Genomic DNA, 20,686 nt, shown 5'->3' on the forward strand with positions numbered 1-20,686 from the left:
CCTGATTCCATTTGCATGCTTTGTTTAAATTGTCTTCACCTCTATATATCCCCCCTCCTTGAAATGTATATAAACTACAATGTATTAAGGACTAGTTAGACTTTTGATGACTACACTGCCACACAGAGCATTCTCAATAAAGAATTCTGCTGAAGATTACCCAAGAGTCTCCTGGTCTTCGCTTCTGAGTTTCCAACAGCACCAAAAAAGTGAATGAACAATAGGATCAACAGGCAGATAGATATTTCCTTTTAGTGTCTTTTGAAAGGTCAAAGGTCATAAATTAGTTTATTCATGAATTTTGGAATATATTTCTTGATATGTGAATTGCTGATATGTATGCAAGCCATTGCTTCTTTTCGTTTGGATGTTCACTCCATCATCAGGAGGTTAAACCGGATAAAAGAAAGTCAAAGTATGAGGGCACGGCTTTGTAACCCATCTGAATTATGAACTGAAGTGTCCCATAGGCAGATTAAATTAACCTGAAGGTCAAAGGTCACGGCAAAGTGAGACAGTGGAGTCTTTTTAAAGAGGGAAAGTTAAAGTTCTGAATCAGAAATTTGAAATCTGAAAACGGAACAACTGACAAAAGTCTTAGAGAATCAATATGCGTACACAGAGCTTTGCACACTCAACCTGGTGTCCAGTTAAAAATAGACCAGACCAGGTTTGTGCTCGAAATATACATGCAAAAGAAATGTCACTTTTATGTCTGTAAGGGTATCCTTACAGGGGAATTAAGTGCTAAAAGTGTGCACCTTTAACCAGGGCCTTTTTGGGGACACTTCACCTAATCCCTTCACTTTGCGAAGTACCTTCTATCCCCATGTGAAACATTTCTCAAAGCTGCCTGTTTTACAGATCATACCTCAAAACCAACTGAACCATTCTCGTCTGAAGAGTTGCATTACTCTGCTTTTTTTTTCTTGTTCGTGTGACAGGATGATCTGAATTTATTGCTCCAAATGTTCCATGAATCTTCTTAAGACCTTGGTTATTTTCAAGGTTTGTTTAATCAATTTCAGGGGATTTCAGTGAGTAAATAAATACAAATTAAACTTGAATAAAAAGTCTAAATAAAAACAACCCTGTGATATTAAGCTAAACAGCATACAAGAATATATGCCTTTTATACAGGTATAGCATATATATATATATATATATATATATATATATATATATATATATGTATTATTAATTCCAGTGATGGAAAGGTGAATTTTCAGCAGCTATTACTTTGTTCTTTAGAAATCATTCTAGTAATCAAATCTGAATTAATGACGCATTAACTTTTAGATTTGTAATCACTCTATGACTAAAGCTGGGCTGTTTTTGATGATGGTGATGATGATGCTTTATTATTATTATTATTATTATTATTATTATTATTATCATTATCATTATTATCATTTTATAGGAAGATAATAATAATAATTATTATTATTATTATAATAAAAAGTTAATGATTGGTAAAAAATATAACAATGGAGAAATAAGAAAAGCTAGAAAGTAAAAAGAAGAAGAAAAAAAACATAAGGGTAAGATATTAATTTATTTATCAGTTAGACTGAAGAAATTAATATAAATACATATTAAAGTCGTTCTCCTTGCTTTCTTAATGTTTAATATTTTATTAGAAGAAGGGGATGAAGATGGCGATGACGGTGATGATGCATAGTGATGGTGATGTGTCTGCAGGAAACAGTATCCGTCCAGCAGTTCTGACTTCCGCTTCAGTGCCGAGCGAGAGCCATCACTCAGGACGCGTCCGGGTCGGATCAGAGAGTCAGTCAGCGCGATTATAAACTCACGAACGCGCTTCTTCCAAACGGGAATTGACAAAAGCAGCATCTCTGAGGTAGACTGGCTGGGGATGTGTCTCTCGAGGCCCGTGTGCGCGTGCTTGTGTGTCGGGTTAATGAAGTAGCCAGCGGTGTTAGCAATCATGCTAGCTGTCATTCTCTATGTTTTCACTTCAGCGTTTCCATTCCTTCACCAGTCCTCATGTAAACACCATTATTAGATTCATGCTTCTTGTTTTTCCCAAAACCATGTCTTATAATTTCTTTCGATATTTTAACGCCCCTATAGGGCCAGAGTGTTTACGTTTATATGATTTTATTGACTGGCTCTGTTTAGCAGGTGCTTCACAGAAACATCAGCTGTTTATTAGAAATGAGCGATAATATGAAGTCAGTTAACGTTAAATATTTACTTATATATATATATATCAGATTATAGCGCGATCTACACTAAAAAAATCTTGTCAGATCAGTGTCTTTCATTGCTCACGAGTGAGTGAATGTTGAGTCTATCAGTTTCATTGTCTCTATGATCAGTGATTATGTGTGTCATGGGTTTAGACTCAGTTATTCAATCAGTCTTTGATTAATCCACAGTTGCTGATGGAAAGTCAAGGCTGTGTCTTGTTTCCTGAATGATGTAAATCCTGTTGTGTGTTTCTGTTAGCCGTACCCTTACCTGTGTGTTTCTAAAACGTTTAGTGGCACTGGAATGATGCCTAACCTGTTAGTGTTGTTTGTGAGTTGTCCATTATTTTGAAGCATTTCCATAAAGATGTGACGCATGTTAGGGTTTAATCAGCGTGATCACTTGTGAAGTCTTTCGCAATCAAAATGTTCATTGTGGGTTTGATGGTTTGTATTGGCAACTATAGGGCCAGACTGCTTTCAGTTTTCTTTACTATCATCTCAGCCTTAACTCCGTGTCATACACCTGAAAATGGGCTCCCATGCATTCATCCTTCCTTCCAGCCATCTGTCCATTGTGTCCAATCATTGCATTACTGCACTTTTTAAAGTTTCTGTTCATTTCCATATTGTTTAAATTATGCATCTTTAATATATTATATACTAATAATGTTTTTGTGTGAGAAACAGGCTGAAATTAATGCCAGTATTTGCTGAAAATACTAAAAGTTTAACAAAATGACAAGTTTAGGGCCCTATGAATTATTAAATTTGTTTCTTCACCATATGGTTTATTGTTACCAAATTCTGTGTTTTAGCATATCTGATTATTTAAATGCATGAAAACAACTTAATTTATTCAATTTTTTCTTAAAATATCCTTATGAAATGTTTTTTTTCCCCTCGGAAATTCTGTTATGTATTTACATATATCTGGTTATCAAATGAAGGCATAAACCATTCATTTAATTTATCTTTTAATTATTGAAAATTAAGCAAACTTTATTTTTTGGTTTACTACTAAAAATAAAACATGGAAGAAATTTTGTGTGTTTATTCCTTAAAAAATTATATTTTTTTCTTTTTAGTAGTAGTAGTAGTAGGCTATGTACATTCTGCTGAACAATAGTAATAGATTTCTGGCAAATACTTGTCTTTAATTTAAACTAGGGATGCACCGAAATGAAAATTCTTGGCCGAAACCGAAAACCGAAAAAGAGAAAACCAAGGCCGAAAACCGAAACCAAAAGAAATTATGCCAATTATTAGTACCATTGCATTTATTACTATGACCGTTTACTAACTTTACTAAAATTAAGACATTGCAATTGCATAAATTAATATTAAAGTTTCAAAGATAATTACAATTACATAAATTATAAAAAAAAAAACATAAAAATACATAATTACAAATTATGCAAATATTTATTAAGCACATTGCAACAATGCACAGTATTAAAATAAAATTCAAACAAAAAATTTATCCCACTCATGTGTATATTAAATAATAATGTACAGGCCTACTGGCCTGCAGAAAGGTTTTAAAATGAACTGTTCTCTCATAAAAACAAAGTGCATTTAGGTGAAGTGCATTTTAAATTTTTCTCTGTAGGACTAGAAAGTACATTACTTCTCCAATAGGCAAGACTGTTATCACTTCTGGGGATGGGGACTTCAGACAGATAACCATCTAGCTGTTGAGCAGTTGAGCTTGTCATCTGCCTGACATTTGAGAAATATTTGAGAGAGTGTATTTAAATAGGGCCAGGGCATAAATAAACATTTTTATCAAATTAAAGCAGAAATCTAGCAGAAAATCTAGCAGAAAAATGGCTACAATCTGATATATAATGTATATATATAATGTATCTATATATATAATGTCACATATATGGTAGCCTAAGAACAAAATAGCCAACGTATTATTATTATTTGGGGCACTTTCTTGCAGAATTCCACTGAACACATCAGACAACGAGGGTGCATGCCCCTCATCTGGTGCAGACACGAGTCTTTTTTTTTGCGCTCTGATCTCAGTCTCCTGCGCTTGGCGCTTCTCCGTCTCCACGCGGGATCTCCGCATCCAGCACGGCCTGGATCGTTTCTCGTGCGCGCTGCCTTATTTCCACATCCAAGTAATGGTCTTTATAACGCGGATCAAGCACATTCGTGATGAAGTGCAGAGGATCTGAAAAGATCTCAGTGAGACGTGTGCTAACAGACTCTACTTTTCTTTGTTTTCACTTCGTGGTCCGTCTTAATCTCTTTGTTAGGAGACGCTTTAGTGCTGCGAATAAAGGAATAAGAAGAGAGAGAATGTTCTCACTGGTGTGAAGTGAATGTCGCGGGGAGCTCGTGGTCTGCGCTATGCAGGTGCACGTGCAGGTCGCGGTTTGTTTGTCATAACATTTCGGCCGTATTGTTTCGGTGATGAATGTCTATCGGCCGAAAACCGAAAATGCCATTTTCGGCCGAAAATTTTCGGTGGCCGAATTTTCGGTGCATCCCTAATTTAAACCAGACTTTTATTTTGATGGGTTACCGTGAATACCTTTACAGTTCTGTGTATGTGATATGACGCTAGTTTTACTCAAATCAAACGGTCAAATGCTCATGAAGTGACTCTCAGAGCAGTTCTGGAGATGTTGTTCATGTGCTCACGGTTCCGTGTGTGTAATAAACGAAGCCACGCTTCTGCGCCATTTATTAACACAGACACGCATAACATGCAGGATTCATATTAAAATATACTTTTCCGGCTTAATATTTACAGATATTAGTCCATATCGTGATTTGATGTAAGTGCAATGACCTACATTTGATTAATTAATTAAAAATTGGACAAATTCCGTGACATTCCGCGTTAAACTGTAAATTCTGTTTTTATGACTGGATTCCGCGATTCCCTCCGCGTTTTCTGCATCGCTGAAATCATAGGGCCCTAACCACGGTTAGATATTGGGAAATGCAAGTGAAATTTAAGAAGTAAAAATTACAGGAAAATGTAAAGTCTGTTGCTCACACAAAACGGTCAAGAGTTTGGCGGTTGGGTCCACACTATTACTATGGCTAACCTACAATTTTAGGTAAAATTAATTGTTCTTACACAGAAATGAACTTAAGTTAAAAAAGTAAATCTATCTGAGCGGATTCAGTGGATGACGGTTAGATTCTTTCTCTTCTTTTGTTTACCTTTTCATGCTCTTTCTCTCAAACCCTGTGTGTCCTTCTCTTCTCCACTCTCGTTCCCTCTCCCCAGCCCCTCTTTCCCCTTCTCCTGCTTTCTGGAAAGCTCTGCCGTGCTCCTGGATAAAGGAGAAGCCGTTTTCCGACAGCTCTTCCAGCAAGAGAAGCAGAGAGCAGTCTCAGAGAGAGGACAGTGGACTCAATGGTACATGGACATGGAGATTGGCTTGAGCCTGCTGTCCAGTGGGTGGAGGAAGAAAACAGCTTTGTTTTGCCTTTTAAAGAAGAGAATAGATCATATTGCTCAAGAATAGCAAGAATTAAATTTTTTTTTTTTTTAATTATTATTATTTATTAATTAATTATTTAGAGAAAATACAAGATTTACCTTCAACCTAATAATATTTTTCAGTAGCGTGAGAATAGCTCGGCTGTTAAAAGCATGTAGCTTTTCCAGTTACAAGTCAGTATTTCCTAATCAGAGTAGCATGACAACACTGCTTCAGTGCATTAGTCAAATGCATTCACTTCTATAATGCCCTGGCTCAAGTAGTGATCAAATAGAGGTCTGAATGAGTCCTAAAACCCAGAAATGAGTTCCGGTTCCATTGTCCCATAGGCTGTGTTTTTGTTTTTGTTTTTTTATAAACGTATGTGCTATACGTTTTTGGTGAAATACCTGAAAGAAGGTCTGTGTTGAAGAAAAGCTCAAGCTATTTTCACTTTTTAGTATAGAACATAAAATACATCAGCAATTGCACTTGAGTTTTTGAGCAATTGATATTTTACATAAAAAATAAAAAAGGCTGGAATACACTACATTATTTTTTGCCCTAATTTTCTGCAGATGTCATGTCACTGGAAAGTCATGTAGTGTATGATGGTCACAGAATTCCATTTTTCAGCTTCAGACTTTGATTCCATCCGGTCTAAGGATTTCAAACATGTTTGATATTTCTTTAGTCGATTTTAGAACACATTGTTTTCATTTGTCACACGTCTCTTTGCAACAAGGCTTGAGTTTGTTGTAATCCTCATTCGTTTAGTGTATGATGCCCCCGTTTTTCCTCTGACTATTTCAAAGTTGGTAAGTGTATGATGCCCAGTGTTTTAAAATCTGTTCAGGTTTTAAAAGTCGTGTAGTGTATTGCAGCCTTAAATTGGACTACAAAACTGATCTACTCAATACTTCGCTTTTTCAGCCTCATTATATTTATACTCACACTCTTGACTTTTCTGAATATTGTTGTTATTATTATGGATTTGTAGAATCTACATTATGTAGAAAGGTAGAATCTGGCAAGCCACAGTAAAAAAAAAGACTTTCCTATCACCTGTCGTGATTCTAGTTATGCTCTCTTGTGCTCAGTGTGAGAAACTGAACTTTAGAGGGTCTGTATCTGTCATTGTTATTCTATATATTGGAGAAGTTTAAGCTTGTCTGGTAGTTTAAAGATAAAAACCTGTTGTAAACTTCAAAGCTATAGGCTAAGGATTTGAAAAAGAACGGGGAAATGGTTTAACCAGAAATGAACTGCTTTGTGAATATAAAGCGAATACGCATTGAGGAAAGTTATGACTCTAACATCAATTACTAGAGCTTGTCTTTAACTGCTTGCTTTGATGTTTGCAAGCAGCACATTACAATTGGTGTGTCTAGAGTGATCCCCATGACCAAACAAGTTAAATATAATGGGGTGGTCTCTCCCCAAGTCTGTATTATGGCTGGATTTACTTAAAAGTTGTGCAGCTTTTATGGCCTAAAGTTGAGACTAATGAACCTGTCATTGTTATTCCATATGTAGGAGAAGTTTAAGCTTCAGATATGTATGTATGTGTGTGTGTGTGTGTGTGTGTGTGTGTTACAGTCAGACTATATTGCAGTCAAATATTATTTGGGATGGAATATTTTATTATAGGTGAAGAAAGGGATCTAAGAGATCTTTGTGTCTGTCTGCAGAGGGAGCCAGAGAGGGAGGAGCAGCTCGACCCCAGCATGCCCCCTAAATTTAAGCGGCATCTGAATGATGAGGAGGTCACTGGTTCCATTCGCAGTGAGCGGGTAAGTCACTTCTTACCATATAGATTACCTGGAGGTGATGATAACATGGAGATGAGAGGGTTAAAGATGCTCTTAGCTGAGCCAGACTTGCATCTTTCTGCACATTTACAACACCATTGTGCTCCATGATCTGTTTATGTTGTTTACAGGAAGAGTAAACCACTCTCTCCTCATGTTCCTTAGTGTCTGCAGACCACAAAAAATATCCTTTATATAACAGCCCATCTAAAACGGCAGTGTTCACCACATTTCAACTCCTGTGTTGTACAACCCTTTAGAGAGCAATTTGTTCTTAACAATGATAAGCAGTAACCATACGTCATAATAGCAGTGTATAAACTGAGGTGGAAAAGAAATTGTACACAAAACTAAACTAAAATAAATATGATTTTAAATAAACAGACATATGTAAACTAGATTCTTTAAATGAAAAAAGAGTGATTTTGGCCCTTTCATAAGTCACTGCTGCAATGATAAAAGTTTGAAGGCCGTGGGCTCTCTTCTTCAATGTTGGTTAATGGATGTTTTTGCCTGTATTACTGTCCATTGGGTAAAATCATTTAGATTTTTATTTGATTTTTGTCAAGAAATTGATACTTTTACTCCAGCATTTCAACTCTCTTTAACATTGGTAAAAATAGGAAATGTTTCCCGAGAACCAAATCAGCAATTTATGAAGGATCATGTTACACTGAAGACTTGAGTAATGGCAGCTTAAAATTCAGCTTTACCATCACCGGAATAAATTAAATTTTGGATGTTAAAAAATTTTTAAAATTGAAAAAAATATATTTCACAATATAACTGTTTTACTGTATTTAATCAAATAAATGCAGTCTCTAGTGAGCATGAGATACTTCTTTTTAAAACCTTTCGAATGGTGGTGGTGTGAGTCAAATTGCATTGCAACCCTTCTAACAATAAATCTTTATTTGAATAACAAAATCAGGCAGTAAACAGAAAAGAACAGAAAAGTCCATTTGAAAGTGAAGACTAATGTCATAATGTAACGGGCATTAGCTCACGCAGGGGGTAATAAACTAGCGGAGCGCTTACTAAGAATCTGTCAGTACCGATCTCATAATTAACATTCAGTCCTAGAGACTCATTAAAACCCTGCCAGACATTATTGTCAAAAGCCAGGTCCATGCCAGAATATGACAGCCTCATGTTTTTCACTTGGGTACCACTCCTGACTGGTTTATGTTTGGGAGAAACTGTTGGATGGTTCAGACATTAGCACGTCCAAAGAAAAGTCTCTTCTAATTTGCCTCACATCGAAGCTTGAACAGTGAGAGAACTCGAATGTGTAATAGTGTGAAGTTGAATGTGGCTTTCCACGTGCCGTTATGTAACACTGTTGACCATGACTCATGAAAAGACCTGGTACTTGTGTTGAAATATTCCCTAGTAAAGGGCCAATTGGAAATGAGCAGCTGCAGGGTTACTTGCAGTCACAACATGAAAACTAAAGTCATGAACTCGTTTCCTGTAAACTGAATCCCTTATATGAATTGTCCTAAAACCCAGCAGACACAGTCCAGACCCATAAATGTTAGTTCCTAAAACAGCAGCATATATATGACAATGATAAACAATACTAAGATGCTTTGAAAGTACCAGAATTTGCACTCTAAATCATTGGTAAGGCTCATTAATTACCCATAGTTATTAGGCAGCAAAAATAAACTGTATTTATTTAATTTTTTAACATATTGTATGTGTAGAAATAAGTAAGATGTCCATATAGTCTGTGTATGTCACAAATCACTCTCTTTAATCAGTTTTGTAATGACTCATTTGTAATAAATCAGTAATTTAACTAAATCTGTAGGATAATACGTTTTAGATGTAGATATCGAGCTTCATTACATACAAGCATGTTCCCTTTCAAAACATTGGCTATAAATGGATATTAGCTTGAAGTTCACAATTTGAACATCCTCGTTAAAAACAATAATTTTAAATGTACAGCTTTTTAATTCAGTAAAATGTTCAGTTTATTTGAGCATTCTTTATTCTTTTGATAAACATTTTATTTTTCCGTGGTAAGGTTGACATGAGCATGAAATTGTCCAGATGGAATTTTAGAGGAGTGTCACAGGTCTGGATATAGTTAGGGAGAGTTATATAACAATAGTCATCGAGATGTTGAAATGATCTTGTGAGGCATTTGTTAAATGTGATCAAGAATAGACAATAAAACAAAACTAAATGCAGTGCAGCTAGATGCTTCCTGATCTGTGATTCATTGTTTTAAAAGATCAGATTGTACAAATGCAGATCAAATGGAGTTAATCTCTTGTGCATCAGCAGCGTCTCCTTTTAGGAGTTTGTGTTCTGAAAGGGTGAATTCCATTCTGGGGAATACTGCGTCACACGCTGTGCACACATTGTGCCCTTCAAAGTGTTGTTGTCCTTCACATCTGGCAGATGACTTTATTCTTCACAATAAGATCTTTATGAGTCTCAGTCTGGTCACTGTTATGTCAAACACCTGGTCTCAGTTCAGAAGGAATTCTAGATTAAACCCAGCCTGCACCAGTTCTGACCACCCTGACACCCTCATCTTCTTAACTTGCAGAGAAACCTTCTAGAGGAAGACTCGGATGAAGAGGAGGACTTTTTCCTGTAAGACTTTGGTTTTGCATAATCATGACAAAAAAAAAAAAAAAAGGTCTTTAATCATTAATTTTTGTTTGCATGCAGCTTTCCTAGCAAAGCTGTTTATGACAGTCTGTTTGGTGACTTTTTTTGTTGTTGTTTTTTTACAGGAGAGGACCAACAGGACCAAGATTTGGAGGCCAAAATGACAAAATTAAACAGTATGTATGTTTTTGTTGAATTTTATAATTTTTTTTCAGCTGGCTGAATTTGTTTACTTGCAAGTATCTTCATTTTCCTCATCACAAAATTTGTTGTTTATAACTGTGTGTTGATATATTTACTAGAAATATATATATTTGTTTTTTGTTACACAAAAGTATTTTTTTTCTATACAGCTATAATGTAACTAAATTAATAACCACACTTTTGATGGAAAGAAATTTTCATACATTACAAAACAATACTGATGAAAACTACAAACAAATTTTACTGATGCTTATAAGACTATCACAATCTACAGGCAGGGAGTAGAGGAGGGTCAAGACTGAGACCCAAAATAGGGTCGAGACTGAGTAAAGACTTAGACCAGAAGTGGGTCGAGTCCAAATCAAGACCGAGACCAGAAAAGGGTTGAGTCTGAATCAAGACTGAGACCAGAAAAGGGTTGAGACTGAATCAAGACTGAGACCAGAAAAGGGTCGAGACTGAATCAAGACCGAGACCAGAAGATTGTCGAGTCTGAATTAAATCTAAGACCAGAAGAGTGTCGAGTCTGAATCAAGACCGAGACCAGAAGGGTGTCAAGTCTGAATCAAGACCGAGACCAGAAAAGGGTTGAGTCTGAATCAAGACTAAGACCAGAAAAGGGTTGAAACTATGAAAACATGGTCTTGCACATGGACTAAAGGACCAAGACCAAAAAACTGTTGTCTGGGATTTGGCCTTGAGCACCAAGACCAAGGCCATGGAAATAAGGTCTTGAACTCAACTGTGAAGTTGAGTTGGTCTTGACTACAACAAAAAAGGGGCATGATATTCTGCACTCCTGATACAGGCTGGGTACTTCCTTAATGTGCATCAGTAGGATTTTTATTTTTATTTTTTTACCAATTTATTATCCGCCATGTGAAAAACATAGGTCTCAATAGCTTTCAGCAAGCTGTGCAGTCTGATGTATCGTTGGCTTAGGTTTACAATCTGTTTTCAAGTGTGAACAATTATGAATTTCCAAATACTAGTATGGGCTCAGGTTAGGAATGTGGAGACAGATAATATTTGCAGCCAAGGTAAACCGCTACTCCTAATATTCAAAAATCTCTGTCCCGGGGTACTGACGTAGCTGTAGTAGCCAGACTGTGAGCTTTTCTTTGTTCTTTGTTATGAAATTTGCTACATAGTAATATGCTGCAGTAATTCTCCCAAAGGAAACCCAGCAGAGCTTCGCCCAGTGCAAGCAGCCACACAACATCAGGTTTACGTAAACATGCACTGCAGAGTGGAATAAAAAAATCAATGGAATTTAATAGGAAACCTTGGAAGGTGAAGTTTTCTTGCCTTTCCTTGGAAGTCTTGCAGTTACCTTGTTTGTATCGGTGGGTTTTTGAAGCTGAAAGGGAACCACACATGGTAGGTACCCTCCCATGTGCATGACTCTGTGCATGATTGGAATTGGCGCAGATCATGGTGTGCTGTACTAGGCAGGTATCCAAGCACAGAAGCAAAAGTCAACGCGTCCTGTTCTCAGTTAATTCACAGGGTAACCTGCGTCCCAAAGCCATGCCATCCCTTGTGCCACTGTATGAGAGCAGCTAAATACCTCACACGCTATTTAGTTTGTCCTTTGCATGTCACATCTATGAGATCAAATAGTTAATACTATCTGGATGTGTCTAGACTACGTCTAGCAAAACGTTCTCACCTCCCCGTGACATTGCAGGGTCAGTACATCGCAGACATCATGTTATCTTATTTAATCCCGAGTGGTTCTCTTAGAAATATTCAAATCACAGACTCAAACATGTGCTCCTAAGCTGTAAAAATGTTCTGCTGAATCAATGGAAACACCAGATTTGTTCCTCTCATGGTGTCTTCTCTGTCTCTATGGCCCTTCAGGGTGCAGTCTCAGGTGGATGAAGTCATTGACGTCATGCAGGAGAACATCTCCAAAGTAATTGAACGTGGGGAACGGCTGGATGAGCTGCAGGATAAATCTGGTAAGATGGACATGGACAGATCACTATGAATCCTAAACTACTTTGTGATTTGGTTGGATTCATAGGAATCACAACAAAAATGATTAATGATCAGTTTTTGAAAAGCAGATCTTCTGCAATTAAAAAACTGTTTAAGTTTAAGTTTTGGCCAGGTTAGTGGGTAAAATGTCCCACGTCCTACACGATGGTGTGGTATTTTTCTCATATTAGGTCCAGATGTGAAAAATAAACCACCTGTGTGCAAAAGACTTTTGCAAATGGTTTTGTTCAAGCTGATTTGAGATTAGTTACTAGTCTCATAACATTAAGTAGTGGAGTCAAAGAGCTAAAGCATGTTCCAGCATAGTGTCCTTGTGACAAAGCCACATGTCTGGTCCTGTTTTTTGTATATAGCTTTTTGTATGAAATGTCAAGAACTATTAAAAATCATTGTCATTAGTTTAAATAATGCTGAAAAAATTGAATGTAAGCATTTTAGGGATGCTCCGATCTGCCCTTTTTGCCTCCGATACCGATTCCTATTAGTGATGGGAAGTTCGGATCATTTTACAGACTCTGACTTTTGAGTCTCGTTCAGCAAAATGAACGAATCTTATTTCGAGTCATTTCATTCATTTCGTTCATTTTAGCAAAATGTAATTAAAATGTAACGTGTTACTTACGCAAACGTTGATCACACTACATACAATACAAAACTAAAATGCTATAAGATACAGAAAAGATTAATTCATTTTTCACCTGGGTCTTCAGTCTGTGATTAGCTCACCTCACCTCTTGTCTGACAAGTCTTCGGGTTCAAGTCATTCCTTAATCACGTGACAGACCCATACGCTAATCCATGCAGTCCGAGCCAAAAAGAGAATTAATTCGTTCATCTCATGAGTCTTTCGGGTTGAGTCGTTCATTAATCACGTGACAGCCCCATACGCTATTTCTGACATTTCTGTCACTGTGTTTTTGTTACTGTTTCTTCAGGATCTGTGGTGTGTTATTATTTTATAAATAAATAAAACCCTGTAATAAATAAAATATTGATTAATTTGTCTTTTTGACTGTCTATCAGTAAATAAACACTAGGCTATATAATAATACAATAATCGCATGCGCGGCTGAACGAATCATCTCCCGAGACGACTTGTTCTTCCCGAGTCACATTAAAGATTCGTTCAAAATGAACGAATCGTTCAAGAACGACACATCACTAATTCCTATACCTAGGGTTTGACATTGTCCGATACAGATACCAGTCCGATACCAGTAAAGTTTTTTTTCCCCATTTAAATAAATGTAGAATTTATATATCTCTGTGTGTGGAACTGATAATCATTCTTTCACAATCTACCAGATACAGACTACTTCATTATAAAGAAAAATAAAATAAACAAAAAAATATAGGCCTATGCATTTTCATAATCTATGACAAAAAATTATCATGAACTAGGTTAGTGGATAATTCGGCAGCAAAAGTTATTCTAGAAAAATCAGTGCACAATAATTTTAGAAATCCAAACATTTAGTGAAAAAACTATTTTGTGGGGAACAAATAAAAGTGTTGCACTAAATATGGTAAAATGTTACATATTTGTATTATTATAAAATTCATTCATTAAAAACATTCATTAATGTATTTATATATAAGTATATATTATAAAATTAAAATACATTTCTTAAAGAAATAACATAAAATGACTTAAACTAAAATAAAAAAATATAAATTATACTAAAATGAAACTGGAATGGCATCAAACTGGAAAAGAAAACCCTGTTTGCTTCCGAACTTTTCAAACATTCAGATCTTACAGAAATGTAACATTATGATGTTACAGTTGTTGTCAGTATAACAATCAAAACAGGACTCTTCTGAGCTCAAATACATTCTCTTTGTTTAGTACATTTACCTACTGCACATTGTGCTTCCTTGCTGAAATTGCAATGCTTTGTTTGCAAATAGAGAACACGTAGTTTAATAGTGCAACATCTGGAAGACATTGTCACTCCCAAAGTAGAATGTATTCCACATGTTGACTGCAATACTGTCTTTGTTCTAAAGGTGAATCTAAAGACTGATCCATAAGAATTGAATTCGAGATTTTGAGAAGGCTAAATGCTAGGGCTGAGTATCGATTCAGATGCCCAAATTGATTCGATTTTGATTTGCAAGCTCTCGATTCGATTCGATTCTCGATATTTTTTTATTATATTCAGTGATTTATCGATATAATGTAAACGATACCCATCCCTAGTTGGATGTACTGCCAAATTCTCTGAAACGCCTTTGGAGACGGCTTATGATAGAGAAATGAACATTCATTTCACGGGCAACAGCTCTGGTGGACATTCCTGCAGTCAGCATGCCAACGGCACATTTTAGAGTGGCCTTTATTGTTGACACACCTGTGCAATAATCATGCTGTCTAATCAGCATCCTGATACGCCACACCTGCGAGGTGGATTTAAATTTAAATAAAAAAAAAATTAATTATCTCGGCAAAGGAGAAGTGCCAACTAACACAGATTTAGACAGATTTGTGAACAATATTTGAGAGGAATAGGACTTTTGTGTACATATTAAAAGTCTTAGATCTTTGAGTTTAGCTCATTAAATATGGGGGCAAAAACAAAAGTGTTGCATTTATAATTTTGTTTAGTGTAAGATTCACGTTAATCAGATCTAGTTTTAAATGTGTGCTGAAATAAATACCGGAAAGATTTATTCATGGCTTTTGAGACTCGGTATCGAAACGACGTCATTTAAAAAACGATTAATCTACCAATTTTTTTTTTTTTGCCCAGCCCTACTAAATGCAAAGAAACCATCTGCTCCTGTGTTCTTTGTGTCTTTCTGGGTGTACACACATTCATCCTCTGTGGAATTGTTGTATGGCAGCTGGTATGATCTCAGCTTTATTGATTCTTGTTCTTGCACTAATGAGGCTGGAGGTGTTTTAGTTGGTCCCACATGTTGCAGAGCTCTTAACATCCCACAACAGTATTATGAAAGTCAACAAGCGTCTCCGGGAGATTAATACAATCTATATTAAACAGTCACAGTTGTTTAGGAGTGTATATAGTTAGATAATTAACATGCATGGAAGTCAACCTTATTACTGATCCTCTTTTGTCAAATGACTTTCAGAAAGCCTATCGGACAATGCATCAGCATTCAGCAGTAGAGCCAAGCATCTCCACAGAAGGATGTGGTGGAAAGACATGAAGGTGAGCCTCCATCCTGATGGTCTACCAGATCTGAAGGGCTTTTGTTGTTAAGGTTGTTGTGTAAAATCACTCTATGGTGAGTTACACCTACAAAACCTCAAACTTCGGCCAAGCAGAAAAACATGTCGATATATCGGTCGACAACTATCATACACTACGGATGCTCATTTTCCTTAAGGTTTGCCTTTAGCCACATTGTACATTATATAATTTCTGCCTTTGGTTTTCTCTTCTATCCCCAGATGAAAATGATTGTAGCGCTGGTGGTTGTCATCCTTCTCCTCATCATAATCAGTAAGTCGATCCAGACACACTTCTTTATGCTTACAAAAATTAAACCATATAAAGGGGGAAAATTTAGAACAGTCAGTACAATCCATTTGGTTTCATGCTGATTTTGCCTTCAACCTTTTTTTCCCTCCTTTTTTATTATTATTATTATTTTATTTTTATTTTTTTTTACAGTTCCTGTGATCTTGCGGTATCGCTAGTCTCTGGCAAGGAAGTTAGAGGCATGATGTACTCTTCCTCCCTCCTCTCCCTCATCTTTCTGCTGTCATTCCTCCGTACCAGAGGGAGCGCTGCATAGGGTTGGGCTGCCCACTGTATTTGCCTATTTTGGCAGGATCTGGAAACATAACAAGCAGGGGCAGAATTTAATTTGTGAGTGTGCGACAAAACACATCAAGCTCTCATCAAGGCTCAAACACTGGTGCAGACCAATCTCTTGTATGCGCACAAACACAATGGTTCTTTTCTTGTACATGCATCCAGTAAGACTTAAGAATATAAAAAATGTACTATACACAATGAAACATGGAGAATTTTTTTTGCCCTGCATTCCTGGTATTTCGATGTCCTATTTGTAGTTAATTAGACGTTAGAGCCATTTAACGATTAAACTGGATCCATTTCCCACAACGCTAGGTTTATGAAATACTTTCAGGTGGGTGGGGCCAAACAGGAAACCTGATGATGTCACACTGTAAAATGGCCGTGATGTCATCATCTGTATATCTCCTGTAAGTTTTACCATGGGCAAAACAATGGGTAGAATTCAGGTTAGTCTGAAATGCAACAAGTAATGTTACTTAAAGGCAGGGTAGGCACTTTCTTCCAAATTTGTTTAAACTTTCTATATATATATCAATGCATAATTAAAATGTAAGTACTCTGATAAAAAGAGTATAAAAATCGAGTGACTCTAGACCGTTTAATCTGTATTAAGCACAGCTCATTATTTCCATTCGGGACGAAACATAGGATTGCTTAGGCGACTGTCACTCTCTCGCAACCATGGCAACCACCCTTTTGCCACACATGACCTGCCCACTTGCGCGCGCACGTTTGATTTGAGGAATTCAAGAGGCAGGGGAGTCCTAGGAATACCAAAACAATGGCAGAGAAACAGCAAGCAAAATTTACAGTACCGGCCTATGCAGTCAGTGAAGGCAAACCAAGCAAAAAAAGGAAGACAGTAACAGTACAAGAAAAGGCAATGAACAAAAAGTCTTTGGATAAACAAAGAAATAAAACGCGAGTTAATATCGGCATGGCTTTCCAGCGATGGCAAGAACTGAGGGAACTCAAGGGGCTGACTCCTTGATGGCTTTATTTCTGCTGGACAGGTAAATCTTTCTTTTTGTATTTTGATCGTATTTTTTGGTTTATTTTTTTCATGAAGCATGTGTCATTAGCGCACGTAGCTGCGTAATATAGCTAACATAACATTACTTAGCGAGCCGTAGTAGAGGCTTTGGAAGGAGCCCAGAAGGGAGGGGGTGGAGTGAATGGAAATAATGAGCTGTCTTTAAAACAGTCGTGAGAGGTCTACAGACACTCGATTTTTATACTTTCTTTTTCAGAGTACTTACATTTTAATTATGTATTGATATATAAATAAAGTTTAAACAAATTTGAAAAAAGTTTTTTATGAATTTTTTACCTACCCTGCCTTTAATATTTGCTGCTATTACCAGCTGTAATGTTTGCATATTTGGCAACAAAGTTTTAATTGACTGGTTAATTGTGTTGAGTTGGTTATTTTGATATGAAGGAATTCCTATCAGCATTTTTAACAGTTTATCATGCTTGTAAAATGGTTAATGTAAAAATTCTAGTTATCTTCACTGGTCACTGGTGTAATTTTAACAGCTTGTTATAGGTCAGTAATGTAATCGTTGTGTGCAATGATGATTTGGTTGACTGTTGCTGAAGGTGACCTGAACACATCTGTACATTTGTTTTAATCCATATTATTTTACTGATTATTTGACTTTTTGTTGTTGTTGTTTTGTTATATTTATTTGTAAATATCAATTCCCTAAGTCAGTCGGCATTGGCTTTCCATTGGGAGACTGTGAAATAATCTTGCGTTTAAAATAAAGCGATTTTAAAGGGCCATCTGATCTGATTTGTTGCGTTGGAATTGAGGAGTCTTCAATCCTGGCGTGATATGACAGGATTACAACAAGAAAAGCAATATATCCATATATCAAAAGTTTCTCAGGAGAATCCAGTCCTTTTGGGAGAAGTATGGAGCCCATAAATATTGAAATATTTATGGGCTCCATAGAAAGGTTCCTAACTTGTGTTTTCCGGACAAGGGTGATGCTTTAGAATATGTTCATTTGGTTCATACACTATATGGAACATAATTCCCTTTTTATATCTCCAAATATAGCACGATGTATTGTATTTCTTTCTTTAAAGTTGAACTCCCTGGTCAGACCTTAAATTTCTGATTCAAACAGCAGCTCCTGAGTTTTACTCCTTTATATCCGTTTTCATTCCTCTTTAAGTATTGCATTCCTCAAACTGAATTACCTTCTTTCAGCCTTTTATCCCTCTGTTCCTGCATTTTGTCTGTTCTTCTCATCTCACTCATGTACTCTGGACTCTGGTTTCCATGTGTTCATGGCAGAAGGCTTCACTCCATCTGTACTGGCCACAGTTGGACAGAAACAGGCCAAAAATACTGTAGTAGAAGGTTAGATGAAATCTCAATAAGCATCCAGTATCCAAGCTTCTGCATTCCTTTTATTTCCCATAATTCCCCATCCTTGTGTGGCTTCCAGTGAAGTCGTAATATATCAGAAAATAAAAGTTCAGTACAAGTAATAACTCTTCATTAGTTATAACAAAGTTTCTTCCATTTACTCCTCAGGCAAGATTCCTTAATTGTGTGTGTGTGTGTGTGCGCGCATCCCATTCAAACCAGCTTTGAGCCTTCACAAACATTAAACAGACATTATAAAGTCATTTTTGGATGTTGTTTCAGACTTTTGCGAGAACGGTACATGCATTTGAATGGAGAGAAATATATAAGTATGTAACATAGTTGCAGTCAATAAATGCTATTGAAAATTTGTTGCAGGTCAACAATTCTGAACTTACTGGAAATCTCTTCAATACTCACAAACAAAAGGCCATTGTTATATGTTTTGTACTCGAGACAGATATCATAAATCCAGAAATCTATGTCTGTATGGAGTTTGTAAAAGACATAAGTGGGACTGCAGATATTAACTGGACAGGTGGAAAGACTTGGCTGAAGGAATGTAAGCTTTAATTCTGCAGCATCCTTCATTGTCAGTGTCTTACTGACAGATTTGACATAAGGGATTTAGTTGGGCATGATATGGTAAATACAAAGTGTTTCTGGTAAATGTCTGTATTCTGCAATCTCCCATAAATCTGATGTGATGATAGATGAAATGAAGCCTGCAAGGTCAAAGCTGAGCGCGCTGATGGTTGTCCTGAAGAATGGCCAGAAGGTTGCAAGCAAAGGTGTTGAAAATATGTTAAAACTTCCAGCCTCACTTAAGATTGATGTCATTTAGCCTCATTTAAGATTGATGAACATTATAGTGCAAAATATTAAACAGATTGGCATTTATTTTTAGGACCTAAAGGTGCACTTTTCAAGCACTTTTCACAAAAACAAGTTATAAAAACAGATTATAAAACAACAGATCTTCAGCATCAAGAATATAACATTTTCAAGAATATGTTACATATTCTATGCAATTAACTACTCTGCCAGGTCACCTGTATGAACTTAAGGTGAACTGACAATTACTAAAAATCAACTTCATACCACTTTGTTTACAAGTCATTGAAAATTGCTCTGAAAAGTGAAGGTAGTCGTAAAAAAATACATTTTTGGGACATCAACAAGTTTTGGGAAGGTTTGAGAAGGTGTGTACTTGTTAGTTGTCAGTAACTTTACAGTCATACAGTTAACCATATATTAGCAAACATTTACATTTATCTCCTGTAATGCTATATTGGAATATGCATATGTCGTCATATACAGTACATGCTAAACTAGATTCATGTTTTAATTGATCAGTAATGCTCATTGTTCAGGTGCTACCTTTACTGTTTTGCATAAAGAGGTATACAATGTACAATACATTTATACCTATTCATCGTTTAACCCTTCACCTGCATACACTAATGAAAACAAGACAAAGGGTCTCAGGATTGTTAAGTAAGAGACGAGGAAGAGTGTGTACCAGTAAGGTATTTGTATTAGTAAATTTCATGGAAGACTTAGCTGGGCAAGAAATACAGATCTCATACAAACAAAAAACAAAACAAAACAAATGGCCACCATAAAGACAGATTCCAGTCCTGAGTCATCTGGGCCATATTATAGTGTGAAGTTGTTATAAGCCAATGTTTACGGAGTAAAATAACAAATACAACAAGTGACAGACTTATTGAGAGAAAGAGGTGATGAACTGTGAAGGGAATATGGGTGAAAATTGCAGTAGGATGTCATAAGTAGATGAGAAAAAGTAAACAAAAAATCAAGGGATTGTGAAGGTTGGTGGCAGAACGAGAAATGGGAAAGGGAGCATGTTGATTCTGTTATTCGTGTTACATTAAACTGTTACAAATGCCATCAATAAGTATGTTACATTTCACACACGTCACGTTCTGACCCCTTTAGCTAAACACCACACGTAAACCAACACTGCAGACCTCCCCCATGGGCTGTCCGGTAGGGGTAACTCCATCTAAATTTACCCCATCTTAGCAGCCTGTCTTGGGTTCCCCATAGCGAGATCCCTGACTGTAAATTACCAGCAGCAAACCGATAGGTCCACATACACCGCGACACCCAAATTAGAAAGCAGCAGAAAGGTATGCACTCCCCCAGTAGTACACACACACACATG

The 20,686-nt window shown here is 36.5% G+C and overlaps 1 protein-coding gene across 2 annotated transcripts; it reads left to right on the forward strand.

The window, feature by feature from the left end:
• The first annotated feature begins 1,703 nt into the window (after positions 1–1,703).
• LOC132092639 (vesicle-associated membrane protein 4-like) lies at positions 1,704–16,320 on the forward strand. Of its 2 annotated transcripts, XM_059498958.1 has the most exons (9): positions 1,707–1,861; positions 5,473–5,604; positions 7,360–7,461; positions 10,046–10,092; positions 10,236–10,286; positions 12,181–12,281; positions 15,418–15,497; positions 15,740–15,791; positions 15,963–16,320. In XM_059498958.1, exons 2-9 carry the CDS (start codon positions 5,602–5,604, stop codon positions 15,986–15,988), a joined length of 462 nt encoding a protein of 153 aa, XP_059354941.1. In that variant the 5' UTR covers positions 1,707–1,861; positions 5,473–5,601; the 3' UTR covers positions 15,989–16,320. The 2 variants fall into 2 exon arrangements, with proteins under 2 accessions (XP_059354942.1, XP_059354941.1); XM_059498959.1 differs by lacking the exon at positions 5,473–5,604 and having other exon boundaries at positions 1,704–1,861.
• The last annotated feature ends 4,366 nt before the right edge of the window (positions 16,321–20,686 follow it).

The sequence above is a fragment of the Carassius carassius genome, chromosome 18 (genome assembly GCF_963082965.1).
Source record: "Carassius carassius chromosome 18, fCarCar2.1, whole genome shotgun sequence".
Lineage (NCBI taxonomy): Eukaryota > Metazoa > Chordata > Actinopteri > Cypriniformes > Cyprinidae > Carassius > Carassius carassius.